The 25,001-nt window shown below is 41.6% G+C and overlaps 2 protein-coding genes across 3 annotated transcripts in view; one reads left to right on the forward strand and one right to left on the reverse strand.

Annotated features, from left to right (window-relative positions):
• The first annotated feature begins 65 nt into the window (after positions 1 to 65).
• man2a2 (mannosidase, alpha, class 2A, member 2) lies at positions 66 to 20,619 on the forward strand. The gene is made up of 23 exons (XM_082539336.1): positions 66 to 212; positions 1,380 to 2,362; positions 2,748 to 3,005; positions 3,110 to 3,254; positions 5,543 to 5,714; positions 5,928 to 6,055; positions 6,402 to 6,575; positions 7,025 to 7,211; positions 9,546 to 9,723; positions 10,070 to 10,272; positions 10,742 to 10,924; positions 11,070 to 11,184; positions 11,283 to 11,353; positions 11,477 to 11,642; positions 12,848 to 13,084; positions 13,315 to 13,437; positions 14,901 to 15,015; positions 15,262 to 15,395; positions 15,475 to 15,616; positions 15,944 to 16,077; positions 16,840 to 17,034; positions 17,144 to 17,257; positions 17,681 to 20,619. The coding sequence occupies exons 2-23, from the start codon at positions 2,231 to 2,233 to the stop codon at positions 17,831 to 17,833; spliced, it is 3,459 nt and encodes a 1,152-aa protein (XP_082395462.1). The 5' UTR covers positions 66 to 212; positions 1,380 to 2,230; the 3' UTR covers positions 17,834 to 20,619.
• Positions 20,620 to 21,988: 1,369 nt separating this feature from the next.
• furinb (furin (paired basic amino acid cleaving enzyme) b) overlaps positions 21,989 to 25,001 on the reverse strand; it is a 94,442-nt gene continuing 91,429 nt past the window's right edge. For both annotated transcript variants that reach the window (XM_082539340.1, XM_082539341.1), the window contains exon 16: positions 21,989 to 24,902. In XM_082539340.1, coding sequence (XP_082395466.1) covers positions 24,196 to 24,902 — 707 coding nt within the window. In that variant the 3' untranslated portion in view covers positions 21,989 to 24,195. The remainder of the gene's footprint in view (positions 24,903 to 25,001) is intronic.

The following is a 25,001-nucleotide window of genomic DNA, read 5'->3' on the forward strand; positions in this document are numbered from 1 at the left end:
TTTTTAAAATAGAAAAAGCTACTTTCTAAATGTTTATTTTACCCAAGATGCTGGTCAGTCAGCAGCACACACCCCCTTTCCTCCCATCAGCCTTTGCAGCAGCTGCTCAGCGGCGCTAGCTGCTAAGCTAGTTTAGGTAATCCGTCAGCCTGCAGCTAAATCCACGTACACTGCTGGGCTTTACACTCTTCCGGAATACTTTCCTTTCATGGGTAACGTCAGATTTTATCATTATGAGACAAGGTGCCAAGGTCATACGCAAACGGTAGTCGAGGTTTCGGGCAAAAGTGAGCGGTTAGCAGAGAAATATCAGCCACGTATTGTCTTAATGTTATCAGTCAATACTTGCTATCGCCCGTAATCACCGACATAAATGTTCAGCGGAACAAAACGACAGATGTAACAGCTGTTTATCCTAATTTATCAGTAGCTTCCTTTGCAGTCCTCATACTAACCCTTTTCCGACACTTGAATCGAGTTCACAGAGCTTCTAGTAGACGTAACCTGATGGTACATTTGACAGCTAGCGCTAGCTTTTTTTATTCGTAATTTCTAACGTTAGGCAGTAAGTATGGTAATTAAAGTTTGACAGTCTCCGTTAGAGTGGCTAAAATATTAATTATTTTTTGAAGAATCTGCTGTCGTCTGTCTGAGCTTGTGGGAAATAATTTCCGTATACAAATATTTCACTGCGCTTAAGTTTAAAGCAACCAAGTGTCTTTTGGCTAGCTGCCCGGGGATAGCAAAAGTCTTTCAAGTTAAACCTTATCACACGCGTCAACCCTCAGTCAGTATAACGAAACGTGCAATTTAGGGAGGATTTGATTTTACATGTACATACACGCATAGACTGTGATGGCTTCTCTAGAAGCTAACTCTTTATATGTCGTCATGTGAACAGCCTTAGGATCAGCTCTGCATTTCCACGTTGTCACATGAATGAGGGACTGTGGTATGCTCCGTCGGGCATCCCAATAAATAAACCCTTTCATGTGGGATGTACTCTGGCCCAGATAGTCTAAGGAAGAATCTTCTTTCTTGTTTTTCCAGTCAGTCTTAGCAAATAAAAGTGCAAGGTCATTATCCAAAGTCCTTGCGCTAATTCTAAAATAGTCCCAGCGTACAAAGGGACCGGATTATGATCGTGGATTTGCACAGAGGAAAGCAACACCCGTTACCGCTGTAAGGAAACCTGGGGCTTTCTATTTGGATGGATTTTCTCCCCCTTTGTTAGCTTTACTTGTCAGATCCAGAAAGAAATATCTTCTAACAGAGACCTCTTTACTAGTGCTTCTTTTGCTCAGTGACACCCTGTCTCTTAAAAAGTTTGGCTAAATGTCTATTTTGCAAGTTTTATTAATCTAAAATTTCCCTAACAGCTGAAGAAGACCCTCTAATGTGATTTCAACTTGGCACTTGTGATCAAGGACAGACTCGCTGTCCATGTTGCCACACTGGATATGCAATGACTCTGCTGCTGAGAGAGGAATGACATTTGTCTCATTGTAATTCCTGGAGCTGCTTTGGGAACAGTTTGGGCTTGATTAAAAAAAGCTAACAAAAAACCTAGAAAAAAACAAAGTTGCTGTTCAGAGCCAAGTTGGTCTTTTTCTTCCACAGCCTGCTCTTTTACACTTTCACTGCCTAGTGTGCAAACTGTTACGGCCCTTGGGGCCAACTGAGAAAAAGGGGACTCTAGCTGTAGTGGATTAGACTCTGCCGTGGAAAAGGGACTGGACCAAGAGAGCAGGCCCACAGCAACACGCATCATGCTGTGGGTACACTAGGTTCCCTGTCTGAACCGCTTCTGTGTGGCACTTTTTTTTTCTTTTCCTGCAATCTCATTGATTTGGATGGTTGAGCACAAGGGCCACTTTGAAGGAGACCACCGGTGGCTGTGGTTTGGCCAGAGCTGTCAGACTTCTTGCCAGCTATTACTGATTTAGTACCCTTGTCCACTGCTACTGCTGCTGTAACCTCTTCACTGTGGTCTCCAACATGGTGAGTGGAGGCTGGAAGCATCACAGGAGTGGAACTGAACCATTAATACTGGTCTAGTTGGTTATTTTCCAACCTTTTTTTTTTCTTCCTCTTTATCTTTTCTATTGTAAATGATTGCATTCCAATTTTCTGGACCTTTTCCTCTGTACTGAAAAAAACCCTAAACTTCAGTCAAGGTCATTTTTAAAAAAAAATTGAAAGCCTGGAAAGAATATCGCTTCAGAGGAGGATGAAGCTGAGGAAACAGGTGACGGTGTGTGGAGGGGCCATATTCTGTGTGGCTGTGTTCTCACTTTATCTGATGTTGGATCGAGTCCAACATGACCCTGCACGGCGACAGAGCGGCGGGAACTTTCCACGGGTAAGAGTAATGACCCTTTCTGCAGCTTTTATTATAGCACATTTGTCCTGATTTTATTTTACTGTTTTTTTTCCAGTGATATACTACAAGCCTTAAGTCATGATAAGAAACATTCCTGCCTCTAAGGCCCGACTGCTAATTAGTCTAAATATGTTTCACCCTGTTTTTTTTTTTAATTTACATATAAATGGACACCTCCAATCATGCATTTGTTATAATATAGTTATTTACTGGTTGATATATTTTAAATGTCCTACACTCCTTTGTTGACGTTTCTAAATCATCTGCTTTTTACTCTTAAAGCTATAACTTGACTACACTAATAGAGCAGAAGAACGCTAGTTTGATCTCTTGTGTTAATCCATATTTTTGTGTCTGTTTTTAGAGCCAAATTTCAGTCCTGCAGAACAGGATTGAGCAGCTGGAGCAGCTCCTGGAGGAAAACCATCAAATCATCAGCCACATAAAGGATTCTGTAATGGAGCTCACAGACACAGGAGCTGTCTCTCCCAGTGGCCACCTGCCATTCAGAAGTGCCAACGGTTCCTGGGTCCTACCCTTCGATGGTCGTCCCACTTTCCTTGCTGTTAAGCCGCAGGATTGTCAGTTTGCTGTAGGCAACAGAGATCAACCAGACGTCCAGGTTGGCCAGGACTTTTGTGTTGTTGTAGCTACTGTAAAAAAACAAAAAAAACTTTAAGAATATTTTTGGGGTCTTAACAGGGAGCGCTAATTGTTTTATTTTAGATGCTGGATGTGTACTCCCTCCTCAAATTTGACAACCCTGATGGTGGTGTATGGAAGCAGGGCTTTGACATCACTTATGAACCTAATGAGTGGGATAACGAACCACTGCAAGTATTTGTGGTCCCTCATTCGCACAATGATCCAGGTGAGTTACGTAAACTTTACTGAACATAACCGAGCGCTTCTGCATCAGATTGTTTTTTGTGAGACAGTCTAAAAGACGTCTGAGCAGTTTGTTTCAATAGTTTGGTACTTTAGGACTTAACTGAGTGGGAGGCTAGTTTGTAGGGATGCAAAATTCATTCAATATTGGATTCATTTGTTCTCATTATTATTAGCATAATGCTGACATGATTGACGGCTTAGCAACAAACAATGGAATTAGGAAGATATTGCCAATGGAAAACTGGAACAATTCATAGATGGGATTGGCTGAGATTATATTTTAGACTGACATTTCCATTAAGTTTGTTTACCCGCCTGTGCCACATGCTTGATAACTTGACAGTTATTGATATGTTGACAGGCCAGAAAGACCTGGAAATTTTGTCCATCAGCAGTGGGAATAGGTTTCATTCTGAATTGCATTATTTAAAACTTTGCTGAAAAGTTATAAACATGTGTTGTATCCAGCTAGACTGGTGATTTAGTTACAGAAATAATCTCAGCTCTTATTGAAGAGACATGAAAGCAGATCTTATCTGAATTCTCTTAAAGCAGAAAACTGATATTAAGAGTTTAAAATGGGGTTTGCGAAGGTTTTGATGACTGAATGCCAATTTAGAGAGTGAGTAAAAGGCACATATCAAACACTTGAAGCTGTTTAAGCTTCACAAATGAACTTTGAACAGTTTTGTAAGAGTCAGATTGGGATTTTTTTCTACAATTATCCTTTTTCACATGGAACACACAGCAAGGAGTAGACTTCAAACACATTTGCACAACGGGGAATATTGTGCTTCACTTGGTGAGGGAGCTTCCTGTAGCGAGAATGCAGGAGGCAGCGCATGATTTTCTTGGAAGTTGTCATTTTGTGCTAGGTTAAAGCTTTTTTTAAAATTATTATGGAGGTGTTCTTTTTGAAACCAGGAATATATAAAAAGAAGGTTTAGTCTGCTGTGATGACTAGGATGGAAAAGTTGAGTTTGAAGGGAGTCACGGTATGAAATGAGCTGTGGATCAATTAAATTAAAAGTAGTGGAGAAAGTAGGAAGGAAGGCAGTGCACTCTTTCGCTGCGCTCAAGGTGACCCAGCGGATAGGGTCCTGCACTTTGGAGAATCCAGAGTTTAAAGTAACAATGTGAAAGAAACGGTGTTCGTTTGCTTTCCACAACACTAAATGTGTTTATTTGTCAACACTTTGTCTATTGCTTATTTATGGAAATGAGTGTATACTGAATAGAATAGTACCTAATTTGCAAAATGACATTTCAGAAAAATTGTAATACAACAAAATAACTGCCCTAATGTCAGTAGATAAATGGAGAATTTTCATAGTGATATCTGCTATTTGAAATACTAGTTCCTAGTAAAAATGTATGAAATTTTACAATGCGTAGCTTTAAAGGTCATTGTTTTGGTCATACTCCACTCACACACTCCACATATGCCAGACTTTACAGTTTTATTCCTCTCCATATTTTAAAGGTTCATATGTCATCCAGGGTCTATGTTAGCGAGCATTTCCTCTCTAAAATGATATGTTCGTGTCGAAAAGTGACAGTACTTTTTCCCCAATACTTTCTGATTTATGAGCTTCATTTCAGATCACCTCTTTAAAAGGCTTTTAAGTTGTAATATGTGATCAAAATTATTACACAGATGTGTATTGAATCAGTACTGAAGTATTGAAGCTGACTGTTTCCAATATTTACATTTCTCTTCTGTATGCAAATTGGCACGTAGCTTGATAGGTAATGTCTCATTCGCATAGTTAGACATAGAAATTTCAGAAAACCTTTCATGCAAAAAACCGATTGTCTTAATGTAAGCAGTCAACTAGGGAAGTTTCTGTTCACCTCTAATGCATTTCTTCTGATTCTGCATATTTCCCACATGATGTGGAACTTTAGTCGCTATAAAATGTATTAGATTACAACATGCAAAAGAGATATCCTAGAGGAGCTTTGTGGGCTGCAGTATACTATTGCACATTTAAAATGCAAAGAGAGTGCTTTTTAGTCACTTTTCTTAGAAACCACTTTACTAAAAAGGTTGTAGAGGCGAACAGCTCTAGTTGAATAAAACATAAGTTTTATTTTTGATCCGTGACAATCCAGCACTGAGTCTCTTTGCGTGCGCTTTCTTCACGGCTTTGTATTAGCTCTGTTTGGATAAGCATTGGTAGGAGTGAATTATTTCACAGTGTAATTTGTATGAATGTTTGCCAGTGGCTGTGCAGATTGCCCAGATTTGTCCTCTTGTGTTGTTAGGTTGGGTCAAGACTTTTGACAAGTATTTCACAGACCAGACGCAACATATTTTAAACAACATGGTGGTGAAGCTGGCTGAGGATCCTCGCAGGAAGTTCATCTGGTCTGAGATTTCATTCTTCTCCAAGTGGTGGGAGACTGCAGATGTACACAAACAGGAGGCAATGCGCAAGTTAGTCATAGCTTTGTGAAGCACACAGCTTTGTTTTTGAGTAAAAATAAAAGGCAGAGAATTCAGTGAGATTTCTTTGATGTAGACTGGCCCTAAGTACAATATGTTAGACTGTGAAATCTTAAAAATAGCTCATTATCTCCTTAATGTGACTCTCCTTCTTTAGGGCTGGATTATCCTCACCTTGCTGTCTTAATCCTTTCTTTTTAACAGACTGATCCTCGGAGGACAGCTAGAGATTGTGACAGGAGGCTGGGTGATGACGGATGAAGCCAATGCCCATTACTTTGCCATGATAGACCAGCTCATTGAAGGGCATCAGTGGCTGGAGAGTAATCTAGGTAAACAATCCTTCAAGACATTTTATTATTATTCAGCGGATATCATTTATATTCAGAGTAATGTTTATGTAAAGTTCAAAAAGTTTCATACTGTCTCTGAAATTTAAGGGCTTTTGCCTTCATTCTAGTAAAAATGTAAAATTCTATCACTCCTCACACTGCTTAGTATTGAAATCCTAGCTCATCATCCTACATGCAGCAGATGTAGCCTCTAACTCAGTGGGTGCTCAGATGCTTTGTGCTACTTTCACTGCATCCCACTGAGAAGAGTGATTTCCCATAAGATGTATTCCTCTTTTATCCAAGCATAAACCTGAAATACTTTGCTTCCTGCTTGCTGTCATAGGTATAACTCCTTGCAGCGGGTGGGCTGTAGACCCGTTTGGTCACAGTGCTACTATGCCCTATCTACTGAAGAGGGCCAACCTGACCAGCATGCTCATCCAGAGGATCCACTACTCCATTAAAAAACATTTTGCCTCCACCCGAAATCTGGAGTTTATGTGGAGGCAGGCATGGGGTGAGTGGACCATAACAGCTGATGTCATCTGATTCATGTGCTTGTCTTTGTTAAGCTCATTGCCGAATGAGTCATGGCACTCGTTATGGCATTTGAAAGAGGAATTTTTGGAAGGACAACCAGTGGAAAATGGCCTCAGAAGAGCTGCCGTCATTATTTTTTCTGATTAAACTGGATGTCTGCCAAAGATTATTGTTCATTAGATTTTAATTTGAAAAATTTGATATGCCAGATAATATCAATATGTTACTGTCACTATTTAGGGAGATTTGCTCTGTAATTAAATACTGTCCAGTGTTTAACCAGTGCTAGGTTTTGAAAATTAAACTGATAGCAGTTCTAGAAGCACTGATATGTGTGTGATCATCTTTGCGCAGAGCAAAATGTGTTCTTTCTGTCAGTATTTCTCATGCTAGTGCTTTGTTGTCCTTACTTTGCCACCCTAACAGACATGGGGTCAAACACAGACATCTTTTGCCACATGATGCCCTTTTATAGCTATGATGTACCTCACACCTGTGGACCTGATCCAAAGATCTGCTGCCAGTTTGACTTCAAGAGGCTACCAGGCGGAAGGATAAATTGTCCCTGGAAAGTGCCACCAAAAACTATTGTGGAAGCCAACGTAGCAGAGAGGTAAGTCTTCACTTTGTGGATGCTCACCGTGGAGCAAAAGATTTCATGCTTAATTTTTTTCTGGGTTAGATCTGTAGATCAGACAAGTGATGTACTAGCAGAATAATCAATAATGAACATGCTGTTATTTAATGGCTCAGTATACAAATGGACAGAGATTTGCAGAATATATGAGTGAGTCATGACCATATATGGGCTGTAACACGTTACTGTAATCCGGTTACTTTTTCAAGTAATGAGTAAAGGGATTACTGTTGCAAAAAAGTAATTGGATTACTTTTACTTTCCCATAAGCATGCTGCATTACTGCATTACTAAACTGTGATTTTTTTTTTTTTTTTTTTTTTGGTCGTCTGTGAGAGTGTCTCACGACTATGACGTTCGAGCATGCGACGTCCGTGGCAGAAACAGTACTGACATTACTTTAAGTTTGATAAATGTTAAAACAAATTTCTTCAAGTCAAACACTGTTGCATATCATTTAAATTTTGCTTGATGCAATGTGCATGAAGTTAAAAGATTAAAACTGATAAAACAATTTTCGAAAAGAGACTTTTTGATTTGATTTAATTTTATATGATGGATTATGTCGAATAAAATAGAACTGGGCTGAAAGGTCCATTGCTTTATTACATATTTAGGTTGTGTATCATGTTTTTAAAAAGTAGATAAATAATGAGTAACTAATTAGAAGTAATCAGTAATTAGTAACTAATTATTACTTTCAAGTAACTTGACCAACTCTGTTCATGACAGCTGTAAATTACAGCTCTAACATACTCTGCTCAGTATATTGTTCTGACCTTTACATAAAAAAATTGGAGTAGACTAAAATGCTTGTTTTTTGCATGACATGCAAAAAACAAGCATTTTTGTTTAGAGTATAATATGTAACTTTTGACATTGTGCTGCTTTTCAGCCCAGCAACACACAGCCCAGGTTGTTTCGCTGTTGTTGCAACTCTATTTTCTTTAATGGTCCCTTTAAAAATAAACTCAGCTTGAAGTTGTTCCAGTAACAATAGTCAGAGAGGTTGGATGAACAGAGGGAACCAGACATGGGGCCAGATTTACTAAGCTGTACAAAAAGCTCAGAGTACAGTGAAAAGTTTTAAATAAACTTTAAAAACGAGTAATTTCAGTAATGAGCAAAACAGTCCATGTGATGCGGCACGGAACAAAAAACAGGCTAAAGTCCAGTTTAAAAAAATGTTTAAAATGTAAAACCTGTAGATTAACATGTTAAAACAGATTTAATTCATTTTAGTTATTGTGGTTTAGTAAAGATAGAAATGGATAAATATTCATTTGTAGCACATTTGTAAACGATTGAAACTGGGTTTACAACTCATTCAATCACAATCCACACAGCATCATCACAACAGGTTAAAGATAGATATCCAATGGGGCAGATTTCACTGGCTGACTGGCCCTGGTCACAGCTGGGATCCTCAATCTGCGTCTTTGGCTGGCGTTTATCGTGCTGCGTCACATATGTTTCTCTCAGGGAACAGCTGGACAGTTCAGACCAAGGAATGACAGTGGAATGAGAGTTCATATGTTATGACACATTAGAGCAAAATCTTAGGTCAGAAATTGGTTGGACCAGGTGTGGCCTTGGAAGTGCTGATAGCTGTTTGCTGGATAAATCCTGATAGGTCAGAAAACAGTCATCCAAAGATTAATAAAAAAAACAACAACAACCCCAAAACATTTTTTGTAACACACACTGTATTAACTATATAAATCTAAAAACTGACCACCCGAATGTATAGAGGAACATACCATTATTGACTGCCTGAACCCGACTAACTAGGCATAAATGAAATGACTGCAGCTTTGCCATCTCAGTTAAAAGAAGCACTTATTCATTTATTGATTAAAGTTAAAGGAGAGAACGTGACAGACAGACAGCTCTTACATTAACTACTAGTGCAATTAGAAATAATCATCCTGCCTGAGTTATTTAAATAAGTTCCTCTTCAAATTTTTCAGCCTGACAGGAACAAAAGATCAATATGCAATAAGGCAAGGAGTAAAAATGATTGTCCATGCTGTGTCTGTTGCTCCTTTGGCTCTCAACCTTTAGCAAATCTGGGACATGGAGTACTGATGCTCTTGCAGTAACATTAAGCAGCCTTTCAAGGACCTAAAGATTTTTTTCAGAGAGGTGTTTCTGTGGAGAATACCTCCAGGGGTAATTTGATCATCGTTCCACTTTCCTCTTTCCAAGGTCATAGTGATTTCCTAGAAAAGTGTCTTATGCAAAGCATAGAAGCTTGGATGCCAAGAAATATGTCCTAAGTGTCCCCTCTTCCTTTTTTTCCTCAATCAGGGCACAGCTGCTCCTGGATCAGTACCGTAAAAAATCGAAACTCTACCGCAGTAAGGTGCTCCTTGTTCCTCTGGGGGATGACTTCCGCTATGATAAAGCCCTTGAGTGGGATCAGCAGTATATCAACTACCAGAAGCTGTTTGACTACATGAATTCTCACCCTGAGATGCATGTACAAGTGAGAAATTTATTTGTCAACTGTCACAAATCTTATAGCGAAATATTTTTTCCCTTCCCTCCTGTATTTCATCTTCTTCTTCCATCTCAGTGTGTAGTGTACCAAGTAGTTCAGCATTCAACCTTTCTCATGGTAATGAATCATGCAGTGGTATTTTAACTTGCTGACAGAACAAAGAATCTGTCACGACTTGATGTCTGGTGCAGAAGATGTCATGTAAGATGAAAGGCACATGCCTAATGTTGAAAGGCTTTTTATTTCTTGTGTTCAGATGTGTTTGAAAGCGCCCATTTTTTTTTAAATTTTATTTTATTTTTTTTTAATTACATGTCAATCGGCTCCTCAGGCACAATTTGGGACTCTCACAGACTACTTCAACGCCGTATACAAAACAAACGGCGTGGCCCAGGGATCCAGGCCGGCAGGCTACCCGGTGCTCAGTGGAGATTTCTTTGCCTACGCAGACCGTGAAGACCACTACTGGACTGGTTATTTTACCTCCCGACCCTTTTACAAGAGTATGGACCGCGTCATAGAGTCCCATCTCAGGTAAGGCAGATTTAATCACTAATATTGCTGACTTCAGATTTGGGGATGTGTTGGTTATCCTCTACTGGTTATTTGGACAAATTTTGGAAAGGACTATTTTGCACTGCAAAAAAATTAAGGTGTGGACTCCAGTGTAAAGGGACCTACCTGTGTCTTTAACTTCTGCTATACAAATTAACCTGCAGAACAAAATGCAGCATCAAATGTTTTTGACCAAGTTCTGTATCGAGAATGTCAGTTGACACTTGCTCACAGTCAAAAAAAATAAAAAAATATTGGTCCTTTTGCTCTCTAACCAATCACTGTGCCTATTCACTAAACCATCAAAAACTTAAAGTCCAACTGGAAATTTTTGTGATGAATCAGTAGAGATCTTATAGTTTGGCCACTGCTGTAGTCAGATAATGTGAACGCACCTTTAGCTGACTAAAGGTGTCCCTCGTGATAACTATATGTCACTGTCCTTCAGGGGGGCAGAGATCCTCTACAGCCTGGCAGTTGCAAATGCTAGGCATGCGGGCATGGCAGGGCGTTACCCGGTTTCGGATTATTCCCTGCTAGTGGATGCCAGGCGCTCCGTTGGCCTCTTCCAGCATCACGACGCCATAACTGGCACAGCAAAAGAAAATGTTGTCATCGACTACGGCACCAAGTAAGAAACGAAGGGAGTTAGGACGATTACCATCTCGCTTTTAATCTTAAGTCTCTTGTGACTGGCCTGTTCGATACAAATGTGTTGTAAATAAGAAGGTGTCTCCTTGAAGTGCAGCACTTTCATTCTTTCTCATCCTACCTAGATTACTGCGGTCACTTATTGGTCTGAAGAGAGTGATCATTAATGCTGCTCATTTCCTGGTGATGAAGAACAAAGAGTTTTATCGCTTTTACCAGACGGAGCCTTTTCTGGAGACGGTAAATGCAAACTTCACGTACAAAAAACAAACGGACCTGTATATTTGTGTGTTCTTGAATATTCACTGTGCTTTCTGTGTTATATTTTCCTTCTATAGGATGACAGGCGTGCTACTCAAGACTCTATGCCTCAGCGCACTTTAATCGAGCTGGACCCTGCAGGACCAAGGTATTATCTGCATCATCTTGCATCTTTCATCCCCCCCGCCTTCTCTTTCACCTACTCCTACACCATCCTGTGCTCATAATTGCTTTTTCCTTTTTTTCCCCTTTTTTTCCCCCTCCCCATCAGGTACCTGGTTATGTTCAACCCAGTTGAGCGAGAGAGGCTATGCGCGGTGACCGTGTTGGTTAACACAGTCAGGGTTCGGGTGCTTACTGAGGATGGACAGTCGCTTCCCGTACAGCTGAGTGCTCAGTGGAGCTCTGCGAGTCAGATGAGTGCAGAGGTGTTTGAGGTAAGGCACTGACTTCATTTGGATGCTGGTTTCTGCATAGCGATATCAGAATCAGAATCAGAATCGTGTTTATTGGCCAAGTATATGTGCAGACGCATACAGGGAATTTGCTGGGGCATAGAAGCAGAACAGAGTCGTATGTGTGGAGGGACAGTAACTTTGTGTATATGTGAGCATGTAAACACTGCAGAGAGTAGAATTAACAGTATTGTAGAAATTCATTTCACCGAAACAATAACGTGGCGCACAGTGTGACGCATGCACCAGTTTATTGTATTTCCAGACTTGCTTTCGGCACAATTTACAGTGCGCGCTACTCTGTTTTTTGTCAGACTTGAAATAGCCGAAATACCTTCACACTACGGAACTTCTATGGCTCTTCCGTTCGACAATCTCTCCGGCATTGGAACCATCATCTGTTTTCTCTTCGGTCACGCTCGGTTGATTTTTCTAGTCGGCACACTCATTTCCTCCATTACGCGCTGGCTCCATTACCCGCTGGCTGCTTCCCAAACAAACACACGTGCGGCTTGGCACTTGTGCTGTACGTAACAAGTCACGCGACGTGACGCTGCGGCTATGATTGGTTCGGCTCTGCGCTACTGAATTTGGATTGGCTGACCTTTTTTTTTAAATTTATTTAAGACGACAAGAGCGGCGAGGTCTATCGCGATAGCTTAATTTCTCTATCGAGTAAAAGTTATATCGCGATACATATCGTTATCGTTCTATCGCCTAGCTCTACTTTAGAGAAAAGCCAAGAGGATGTACTGTATGTAAAGTATATGATGTGTGTTTTAAAAGCACTTAGTCTTCTAAATAAAAGTTTTACTTCTTTTTCTCTATTTACCTGCAAGTTGTTACTAGGACAGATGTTCTTTTTCAGCTATTGAAAATTACATAAAAAATAAACTGCCTCAATCTATTAAATCTTAAGGTAATTGAATTTTAAATGGGTTTTTTTTCCCAAAAAATGCTTTCCACCAACAGAGGCTAATGAATTTTCATTTTAAGCACAGTCTCTCATAAGATTTTAATTATAGCACTGTTGCTGATATGTAAATGCTTTTAAGTTTTAATGAATGCCTTGTGGTCAACGTTTGCATTCCTGTGTAACACGAAGAACGAAGCCAGCATTTTAAAACACAAGCTGTTTGTGTTTTATTTTTGTTCAAAATTAAAACCTTTCTCAATCCCTGATCCAGGCGACATTCATGGTTCGTCTCCCGCCTCTCGCTCTGGCTGTTTTCCATCTGTATGACTCTCCGGACTCACCCATGACACTACGTTCGGACACTCTACTCAGGCTATCTGGTCGGGGTGTTGCCGCCCGAGCTGTGGACCCGCTTCCTGTCCGCTCTCAGCAAGCCGACTCTCAGACCTTCTACATCAGCAGTCAGTCTCTAACGCTAGGCTTCTCTGGAACCACCGGCCTGCTGGAGGTTTGTATTTCCTCTCCTCTTACTTCTGTTTGACTTTGTATCTGTTAAAGTTTCACTGATCTGTTTCATCTTTGATCTGGTGGAGGAAAAGGCCGTGAGTTTGATTTGTAAACAAATCCTTCCCGTTTGATCAAAGTGAACATGCTATGTCTTGTTGTTGCGGAGAGAAGCTTTAATCTCTTCTCTAATTGTTTTTTCCCTTTCTGCTCACTCTCTGTTTTCATCTGCAGAGTATCAAACGCAAGGATGATCCTCAGGAAGTGAAGGTTCAGATGCAGTTCATGGTGTACGGCACTCGTCCTTCTAAAGACAAGAGTGGCGCTTACCTCTTTCTGCCAGATGGAAAAGCAAAGGTATTTACTTGACTCTGTCACACGTTTACTTGTCTCTCTAAAGCCTTTGATCGAGACTCCCCTGTGTATACTGTCACAGTGTCGTCCCAGGGAGCTCGGGGCAGGAATTCAGGCAGACTGGGTACTGCTTCATTTTTGCTTGATTTAAAGACAGTAAGAGCTTAGTTGCTGTACTGTATCTGCAACCCCAATTCCAAAACAGAATACAACGATTTGCAAATCTCATAAACCTATAATTTATTCACAATAGTACATAATATATATATATTTTAGATGTTTAAAGTGAGACATTTTACTCTTTCGTAAGAGATATTGGCCTATTTTAAATTAAATAGGCCAACTACAGGATTCAAAACAGTTGGGCCATGTTTACTGTTGTGTAGCCTCCCCTGTATAAATGTCTGGGAACCAGAGATGACCAGTTTCTGCACATTTGGGAGATAAATGTTGTCCCACTCTAGCTTCTCAACAGTTCTGGGTCTTCTTTATGTTATTTTTTTATTTCATGATGGACCAAAACTTTTCAGCTGGTGAAAGGCTTGGATTTTCAGGTGTGGAGATATGGACATGGCTTTTATTTTCATTGCACAAAATGACAATGATGAGTGCAAACTGCCTCTAGGGCAAAAACAACTGCATAATTCTAACACAACTCCATGTCTTTGCAAACATCTGCAGAGACAACATGCTAACACAAAGCTAGACAAGAGCACAGAGTGATGTTTAAGTTGAGTGAATGCTGACCCCAGCCCACCCCAGCAGAGTGTTAGGGTTAGAGGTTAGGGCAGTCAGGTGGTTGCCTCCGTTCCTGTATGCTCATGTTTCTGCAGCACAAACACTGTGGCGATCACTTTGAAGCCTCTTTGTGTTGGTTTTTGACTTTACTTTGTGTTGTCAGCTTTGACTTCGTATGTAAAAACTAAAAGAAAAATCTTAAGTGTGTCCTCATCAGGATTAGGGACTGGTGTGTGTGTGCGCGCAACTGTGGTCTGTAGATTTATGCTGTTAACTGGCAACCGTGACAATGCATCCAAGGTAATATTATGGAATAACGAGAAAGTAATTTAACAAGTAGTGTAACAAATACCTTCTCTGTCAAGGAATCAAGTAAAGAATGTGATACATTGTTTGAGCAACAACCCAACACTGTGCATGATAAAACTTGAACCTGTATTTGTGGATGGCACAGTGTTCAGAGAGAGCGATTTCTGGAAGTGTTTCTGAGCTCATACTGAGTGACTGAATCGTGCCTGTTTTTAATGCACTGCTGCCTGAGAGCCTGAAGATCACACAAATCCAGTATTGGTTGTTGGCTTTGTCGCTTGCGCACAGAGATTTCTCTATATTCTCTGAGTCTTTTGATGATATTATTTACTATAGATGAGGAAAAGTTCAAAATCTGCAGTATTACATTGAGGAACATTTTGAAATCGCACTGTTTCGCCTTCCTTTTACTCTTTCAGCCTTACCACCAGAAAGAGCCACCTGTGGTGCGAGTTGTTGAGGGGCCTCTTTTCTCTGAGGTGGTGGCACACTACCAGCACTTTCAACAAACCATCCGCATCTACAATGTGCCAGGTAGTAACTACTCAAAACTGCTTGGTGGATTGAGCTCAAATTGGCTTTGCCCAGGCTTTTTATGTTTAAAGACACCAGATGGTAGAATACAACAACAGCCAATATGTTTAACAAAATGACAATTTAGAATTTAATGAGATTTTTTTTTTTTTTTTGGAGTCTGTTGACTTTCTTTTTTTTAAGCGTGAGGAAGTCTCGTTTTTAGTGAACATTTCCATCTTCCTCTGACTTGTTTCGCATTTTCAGGGGTGGATGGTTTATCAATAGACATCACCACCATGGTGGACATTAGAGATCAGACCAATAAGGAGCTGGCCATGCGACTGGTCACTGACATCCAGAGTGGAGAGGTCTTCTACACAGACCTCAATGGCTTCCAGGTCAGTAGCATCATGAGTAAAGGAGAAATAACAACTTGTATTCAGATTTATTTGAAATGTTGCGTCTGTTTTCTATTAGATGCAGCCTCGCCAACACTACCTGAAGCTGCCCTTGCAAGCCAACTTCTATCCCATGCCCAGCCAGGCGTACATCCAGGATGGCAACTACCGCCTCACGCTGCACACGGCTCAGGCTCTGGGTGTCAGCAGCCTGGAGAGTGGTTTGTATCCTGTTACATTTTATTCAATAATGTGCCATTTTTCTTCATTTAATCTTTTAATGGAAGTTATCTTTGAAACGTGTGGTATTTTTCTTTGTTTACTGTGCATTAGGACTCAAGCACTTAGCTCTCCCTCTTCTCCCTTAAGAGGTTCTCAGAGAGTGAAACCGTTTAAATCCGCACGTTTGTGTGCTGAGCTAATCCTTTTATCATCATTAGTAATGTTTCTAAATGACAGATAGCTCAAAGTGTTTGCATCTATTGACTCAAGTCTGAAAGTTCAATACCTGAGCTCAAGCTGTTGTCTCTGGTCCGCTCTCCCTTCAGGCCAGCTCGAAGTGATTATGGACCGACGACTGATGCAGGATGATAATCGTGGGCTGGGTCAGGGCTTGAAAGACAACAAGAAGACGGCCAATCGTTTCCGGCTGCTGCTGGAGAGGAGATCAGCCAGTAACAAGGTCTGTAAGATGACAGCAGCGGTGGTCTTTCCAGCACACCGTAGCTGGCTCAAGGAATTGAAAGACTGTGCAAGGTTGTCGGGTGCAGTGTGTGATTTGTTAACACCTTTCCTCATATTGTTTTCCAGTACTCATTACCAGCCCATCTGTCTTTTTGCTATCCTCTCCACTCTCTAATTTTGTTTCCCTTCTCTTCTTCTTTTCCCCCCCCCTCACTCCACTACCTTCAGCACGATGGCTTCTTTGCCAAACTCTCGTCCTTGTTACGTTCTTTTCTCTCTCCATTACTGAGTGACCGAGTTCAAGAGGTAAAGCTGTATCTTTAGTTATGGCTCATAGCTCCAGTTTTTTCCCCTTCCTTCCACCTCACAGTTGTAGCCAAACCAGTTCATCTTTATGACAGCCCGACTGAAAGAAACAAATGATATCATTTATCAAGTAAATGAATGCACATTGGCAGAGAATGGAAGGCATCGGTTGCAGTTTTATCATCGGGCTCTCCATCTAACCTGTCGATCATACGGGGGCGAAGTGTTGCCAGAGACGATGCATGTGATTTAAATGTTCACATCATAAAGTTGTGATTAGCACCGTGTCTGTCTGGACTAGAATTAGAAATACGCCTCCTGCTCGGACAGAGTAATTAGAGCCCGTCCCTCATGTAGTGGCACTAGAGCATCTCTAGAGGTGACTCAAGATGCTGTAATAGTTCTGCAGTCATTTATCACAACTGTTTTAAAATCTGACTTTGCCCTCCTGCAGATGACTGACAGTGCAACAACCAGCTTCCCATCTGTACTCAGTCACATGACCAATGCCATGCTGAACCATGAGGTGTTGGCCTTACCCATTCTGCCCAAAAGACGTGGCATCCCTCCTCTACAAACCTTTGCTCCCCTCAAGTCCATCCTCCCCTGCGACCTCCACCTGGTGAACCTCCGCAGCATCCAGAGCCAGGTATAAAGACACATTTAAAAAAAAAACAAACACGATTTTCACAAAGTGGAAACTTTATTTTAGACATTTCATACTTTGATTCGTTTTTCGTGTGTTTGCATATGAGCAGCAGGACCCCCTGTCTCCCTCTCCATACACCGCTTTGATTCTTCACCGTCTCGCGCTGGACTGCAACTTCGAAGCTCAGAACCTCGGATTCAACTGCACCACCACTCAGGGACAGGTCAGGGTTGAAATTCACACCACGCAGGATAAAACTACTCTACATTTTCGCATGATAAGAGGTTTATTTTGTAGCATATTTAAGTTCAGCTGCATTGTTATTTCTGTCATATGTAACTTTTTTTTATCCTGCCTAATGACATTTAAAAAGAAGTAATTTTGACTCGACTGCCAAAGCATCTGTTGATTAAAGTAGTCCTTGCGACAGAATCCACGCTGATTGTGAGTACACTGACAATGATCAAATAATTTTTTTATTGGCAGCACTTTTTACTGCTGATAATTACGTAGTCAATTTTGTTGATGAGCCTCCTGTAGATGTGGATTTTTCAGTTCATCTTGTGCTGTGTTGCTTTTGCTTAAAAGAAGTCTCTTGTTGTCTGTATTTTTCTCTGAAGCTCTCCTCCTTTTTCTCCCTGTCCAGCTGAGCGTGTCGGCTCTGTTCAAGAACCTGGACCTACAGCTGCTTCAGCCCATGTCACTAACTCTGATGCACTCCGGCACGCCTCTGGCCAACAACACCACCATCACCCTCGATCCCATGGAGATCTCTGCCTTCAAGCTCAAGCTGCGATAAGAACGGTGCCGATCAAAAGAAACCCTCTAAGACTCCTCGGACCAACAACCACCTCCCACGCCGAGCATGGGCTGGCAACGGAGGGGTCTGGGACTCTGTTTTTTTTGTTTTTGTTTGTTTTAAAGTAGAACCACAAACGCTACAAGAGAGATGGGGTCCACTGTAACAGGACTGACTGCACAGCAGGGGGCAGGCGATAGCCGTTACTGCAGATGGCTCAAAGAGCAGCTGAACCCGGGTGAACTTTTAGCTGTTCCAAAATGACAAAGACGGCCAGAATCACTCATCAGATTCAGCCGGGTGTCTGTTCAGTGTCGGTGGTCGAAAAATTAAGGGTTCTCCTTTGCAAGGAGTTTCTTTTTCTATCTCTGCTTCATCCTGCACTGAACTACTGAATGTAAATATTCAAAATGACAACAAAAAAAAGAGCCCGGGACGCGTGTCACATCAGAGTGCAATTTGCAAAGCTTTATTTAGAAAATGGGTTCTTAATTTTGTTTTTTCCCCACAAATGCAGCGAAGATGAAACAGATCAGTGTTTTGATTTTGAACCGTTATAAGGTTGACTGACTTTTTTTTTTTTTTTTCCCCCTCCTTTTTGACAGTCTCAGTTGCAGCAAAGAGAATGTGAGGTCTTTTTTTTTTTTCCTCTCATATCTCAACTCACCAGGAGACAGAAGCTACGAATCCTTACGCTGCCCGATTCCCACTTTGGTCACTATGTGATAACCGTGCGATCATTAATCATACTGGGTGACTGTTTACCTGTCCACTGTTTCTCCTTGTAGATAGGAAACTTTCTTTTTCCTCTTCCTGAGCTTCCTCTTCGCGGATGAAAAATGTGTGGAAAGACTGAATTTCAAGCTCCCGTTGGTCGTTCCTGTGCTCGTACTTCACTGTTGAGAGTTTGGGCTGTACCATACTGTATGCAGTAGAAGATTAGACAAAGACTATACCTCATATATACCATGCAGCAGATATATTGGTACCTGTGTGTCTGTGGAGTATGTTTATGTGAATATATGAAGGTTTGTTTGTTTTTGTTTTGTTTTTTTAAAATGGGAGCATTTTCGAGGTGTACACTTTCAGGGACCATCCATAATACTGTTGATTATCATTAGTTAATGTGGGTGTCTGTCGAGCAGTGCCTCATTTCACTGAAGGAAAATAATTCACATTGACGGGAAATATCAGAAATTACGTGGTCAGTTCATCCGAATTATAAAAGCAAATACTATTTTTTTTATACTTCTAGTGGTGTGGAAACTCTTGAAGGATGTTCTTTTGATTTGCACCTTATATCAAGAAAAAAAACACAACTCCAAACGATCAATCAACTGAGGCTTTGGAGGTATAATAATATGTGGCCATGCAGGTTGTTTTGAGAAATCTGTTCAGGGCTTCTATTATGTTACTTTCATTATGGCAAGGCTGTAAAACTATCATCACCATTTCCAGAGCCCAAGGTGACTCAGTTTTATTGCACTTTTTGTTTTGTGCATTGCTCTGTCCAGATTCCCAGAAATATTACGTTCATTAAGACTTCAAACTGTAGCAGATAGTGCTTTAAAAAGCTAAGTAGAAAAGAATGTTTCTCAAATTTATTTTATTTTGTTTCATCTAATCATGGATGGCACAGTGACTATTACGCTCCAAAGTGTCGCTCAGATTTCTGCCACACCACCCCATTACAGCTATTTTAATTTGATTTTTGATTTTTTTTTTCCCCCCATTGACTGCTGCTTTAATTGCTGCTGCAATCTTGTCGCAGAAACAAAAGAGCACGGCTGATTTAGAGTGTGAATGTGAGACCTTCTCAGCTGCGAAAAGCTAAAACTAAATTGTGGATCGAGGCTCGGGAACGCCCCTGAAAACAAAGGGGGGAAAACATTTGCTTTGTTTTGTTATGATTGCTCGGTTTGGTTTCATTATTTCCTAAAAACTTGTCAGTATACTGAGCAGAAAACAGGAAGCCATAAACATGTAGCATATGTTTTATTAAAATGGGTCTGGGAGCAGAATTTCATTGACATTTAAGAGAGATCTCCGAAGCTCGACTCTTAATACAAACACTGCCTGCATAGCCACGTACTACTGAAGTCCAGTTATGCCTTTGGTCTAATTTGGGTGAACTGATCCACCTCCAATCCCCAAAACATCAAGTCTGTTTCTTCAGATGAGCTGCACTTCTTTGTATTTGATCTCCACAGTGTTTCTTACCCCAAGGCTGTCTCCAGCCTTTCCTACCCTCATTTGCTCTTTCACAGCATCCATAGATGATGTCATCAGTGTCCAAAGCTTAGGACAGACATCTCGTAGCCCCCCCACCTGTGTCTTAGCCTCACCATGTCGCGTCGCTTTACCCCGTCTCTATATTCACTTTTCTTTCCTTTTTTTCCTCCATGGGAGGTCTGCTGCTTTTTGCTGCTCCCGCCACAATTCAATACTTTCTGCTCTGGCTCTCACAGTGAGCGCCGCAGAACCCTTCTCTCCCCTCCAGCTGTGGTTAACATTTCTGTCAGCAGATTTCACTTCATCTCCCATCGCACTTTCTCCCCGGTGTCTTATAACCTTGTCATAAACTTCTCCCCTGCTGTTTCGATGTGCGTCTGACTTTCTGTGTAAACGTCTTTTTCTTTTTTCTCTCCTTCTTGTAGCACTGTTTTTGTTTGTTCAGAGGTAATATATGAAAGTCTCTTCTACTTGCATTTGTTATTCACGGGGGATTAACGCTGCAGAAGAACAAAAAGAGATGGGACGCGAATAAAGATGAAAACACAAAGTTAGCCTTTTGTAAAGGCCTCTCTTTATCTTCTAATACTTCCACCCCCCTCCCCAACTGTTTAATTCATTAATTAATATCTGGATAATTAACATGCTGTTCCTAAATAGATTAAGTGATGATCAGCAGGGGGCAACATTGAGTCGGTGTAAATGTCTGTGGATGCTGTCAGTCAGAGAAGTGCAGCGGCATATCAACCCTCTTAGACTATCCAATGCTTCACTTGTCAGCAGTCGGTCTCCCGCTCGGCATATCTGTCAAGGCGAGCATTAAAGTTTACACTTCAACTCACATGTAGTTAAAAGCAGCGGGAAGTTTTCCCATGTTTACCACTTTGAGGTGAAGGTGTTGATGGTATGGTTGACAGCAGCGAGCAGGAGTCGAACATAAAATGCTTCTTTGCTGCTGCTGCTACATAAAAATGGATCAGGGATCTGGAAAAATGGTGCCTCTCCTCGCATTTTGGAAGGGGGGGGGGATATGACGGGTGACTTTATGATGTTCAGCAACAGCACAGATAACATGACCTGCTGGAATAATGAGGCCCTGAGTCCAGAGCATTATATTGTGAAATCAACTAATGAGGAGCTGATTCGTGAGTCCCGTTTTAATTAAGGGAATGTGTACTGTTGCCAAGTCTAGTTAGTAGACAGCATTGTCGCAGTACATGGCAGCTAATTACTACAAGCTAAAGGGCAAGGTGTGGGGGGGGGAAAAAGGACAAACAAAATACCCACTCCTACACACGAGTAATGGCGGTGTGACTGATGGAGACAAAGGGCTTTCAAATTCATCCACTTTTTCCAAAAGATTAAAAAAAAAAAAATCTACAAAACAATTTGCAAACGCAATTGGTTTGTATTTAAAATGCAAAACATGACATGCAGGAAGTGCTGAATTGTGCAGCGAGTTCTCCCAGCAGATCTAATTATGGGCCACAAAATGAATGTACCTTTACCCATGAACCCAGTTACCTGCACCTCTGTAGAGAGGGGGGGCAGCTGCTAATGAACAAAGCTGCTGCCGCCGCCCGCCTGGTGTTTTCCCCCCATGCATACAAACCTCCATTTATATTAATTTAAACTTTAAGGGGCCCGCTACGCAGAAGCTTGAGGGAACAGTTTCTTGAAGGCGTTCTTGGCAGCTTTGCTCACTGCTGCAACTGGATGGCAGGCAGGAAAAAAGAAGGCTGGCACTCTGTTAAAGCTCAATGCCAGGAGTGAAGGAAACGCAGCGGCAACACTGATATATGACCATGAAGAAGCGAGGAACCATCTGCTCTCTCTGGGATGTTTGTATGTCAGGGGCTGAATTTAAGATGCATTAAAAAAACTATAAAAGGTTTCAACCCTGGCAGTAAAAAACAGACATGCTTTACAACAGCCAAACTTTTTTTTAATTAATCCAGCATGAAATTGATCTCAACACATAACATCCATCATCAGTTAAATAGTAAAAAAAAAGGATTAAAAATAAAAACAAACATAGAAAATTGAATCATTATCTTCTGATTTTTTTTAATCACTAGCCATTCTGGTCTTTTGGATCCAAAGGCTTTGATTTGGCCACGTAACTGCAAGTCTACGTCGTTATAGAGAGAATATAAAGCATGAATTTGTCCTTTTATGTTTGGTGTTCACAGCAGAAAGGGAGGACGCTTCACTTTGATGAAGATGTTCTGAAAGAGAAGCCCCAAAATCAATATAAAGCACACTCTGGGGGAGAAATGAAGAGAGAATTATATTGTTTCTCACCCGCAGTAACCAAGTGGCACAATGCTTCACAAGGTTAGCCAAGCAGCTTTTGGGCTGAGTGGTTAATGTCATTAAAAAAACAGTGCTGCTCACTGTAATTCGGCACATTTCTGTGTGATTGATGTACCATCTCTGGTGTCTGCGCTGCAGTGGAAATTCCCACTGAGGCTTGATTGAAAACAGAGCATCCTCCACAGTTTCCTGCTTATCAAACAACCTGCGGGGATGTTTTATTATGCTGTCCCAGCGCGCTGCAGAAATCCTCAATTTAAAGTTTTTCTTAGCATTAATGAACAGCGAGTCAACTTTATAACCCCTGGCCTGCAATCTGTCAGGTCTCTGATGAAAGATAACAACAGCAATATATTAGAAGTCCACCTGAAGTAGAGGCCTGATGTTTGTAGTTGAGACAAATTAGATATGCCTTAGATAAAGTAATGGAGTAAAGGGCCAATCCAAATGTGCTTCTCAGCCTCTGAATAAGGCCTTTACTTCTGGAGGTGCTTTGCTAAGCCTGAATAATTAACTACTGTGATTCCATCAAGGTTACTCCGAGTTCTGATTAGTTTTTATGCTAGGGGGCGCTGTTTTTTTCTCCCCCTCAGGAACCATGTATTACCAAGTGCAGATATATAGTTTGAAATTTACAGATATTCAGTTCGACACTAATATTCATCGATTTGGGGCCTTGACCTACAAATGCAATCAAAAGTTTGCAACTTTGTCTATAAAAAGCAAAAACCATACCCAACCTGAATTTGAGCTCCCCTTCAAGGTCAGCTTGACCTTCTCGAGTGCTTCCAGCACTCCCACTATTTTTTTTCTTAAGTCACTCCCTGGAGCTGCCCTTTTCATCACATGCGTCTCGGCAGATTCATCGCGACCTCAAATGCCTCGAGTAAACAACTTCCCTCTCAAACTGACCAGGATGTCACATAAAAGATCATCCACAGTGATGAGAGCAGAGGGTTACAAACTACAACACAAAACACCAGAATGCACTTTTCAGTGGAAGTGCCTGAAGGCGCTGCATCAAGCCGCGAACACAACCACGAGCACAGGAACACTTTCCTGGTGGTGTGGACTGTGATTTTGTCACCCTTGTCTCTGTAATGCTATAATATCCCGAGGCATCAGAGAGAAAATATTCCAATAAAAGCCAAAATATTCTAATCTTCCTTGTTTGCCTTTGCACGCCTGCAGCATATGGCCACAGGATAATTTTGAGTTTGCACTCTGGTGGTGGAGATACAGCAACCGTCACAGACGCACAGGCGGTCAGAAGGAAAATTCTAGTGGCTGATCAAAAATAGCAGTCGCGCTGAATGCACTGCATTGTTGCCAAATTTAAATAAGGTATGTTTATTTATTCTAGGTGGAGTTGCACAACGTCATGGTCGTGCCTCTTCAAAACTCAGGATATCTTGGTCTCTGCTGCTTAATATTAGACCATTCTGTCTCTAACTCTCTCCTGTTAGGTATCCAAGCTTTAAGGGTGTGGCAGTACTCATTTTCTGGAAAGCACTCTGAAAAATATTTGCAAAGTAAATTAGCTGCATAATACATTTAAATGGTGACAAAGCTTATCAATACAACTGACATCAATCAAATAAAAGATAAAATACATGAAAATACACGTGAAGCTTGTAGCAAATAAATACAAGAAAAAATTGATTGGCTCTTTTGCGTTTGGATGGGGTGCTGATGGGACAGTAAGGCCTGCGCTTTGTGTTTTTCTGAACCTGTGCGATTCTGCTTCACGAATCAGCTCCGTGCAGTCAGACCTGTCGTCGTGTCAGACACCACAACAGCAGATGCAGCTTCAGCTAGATTGAGCTCTGCGTCTTAATAAAAGCTGTTCTCTCGCTGTGACCGTCCACTTCCTCGCTGTCTGATTCAGACTCGTAGGCAATCATGTCCTCATCTGCCCACACAGTGGGGATTCCTTTGTAGCATATCCTTGCCTTTCTCTCCCGTCCTTGCCGGAAGCCAAAACCAAAGCCCACCCGCACCCCGTTCGTCTCTGAAAATCCAGAGGGCAATTTGGTCCTCCAGGCAGAAGCGCCACCTGAGCGTAACTGCAGCAAGAAGAAGAGCCCGACGAAGGCAGCCAGGATGAAGGCACAGCTGAGAAGGGCCACGACGGCGGGGAGTTGAGTGGACGGAGCTACAATGAGCCCTGGGGATTCCTCAGCTACTTTGCTGTCGTGGTCTGCTGCTGCTGGACTCGCACCTTCTGGCTGCGCTCCGTCACCCTGGAGTCCTCCAGTTAGAGGGGATTTTCGCTGGACTTGGTTCTGGTGCAAACAGGAGGTGAAGACCAGATGGCTGTGAGGAGGGCAGGACAGGCAATCTGCAGGCCCGGTGCCAGAGCAAGTGAGACAGGCAGGATTGCAGGGCAGGCACGCCTGGACGGAGGACAAATCTACCCAGTTCTCCAGAGAGAGGTTGAGGAGCTGCTGCCCCGACGTGAAGCCTGGCGGACACAACTTCACACAACCCTGCAGGAAGAGGGAGAAGCCAGGGCTGCACTCTGGATGGAGAGGGGGCAGATTAATTAGTCAAGAGGGCGTTTATGTCAAAAACACAATGAAAATAAGACCTACAAATGATTTCTGAACTTTGAACCACA

This window comes from Aulonocara stuartgranti (genome assembly GCF_965226115.1).
Source record: "Aulonocara stuartgranti genome assembly, chromosome: 7".
Lineage (NCBI taxonomy): Eukaryota > Metazoa > Chordata > Actinopteri > Cichliformes > Cichlidae > Aulonocara > Aulonocara stuartgranti.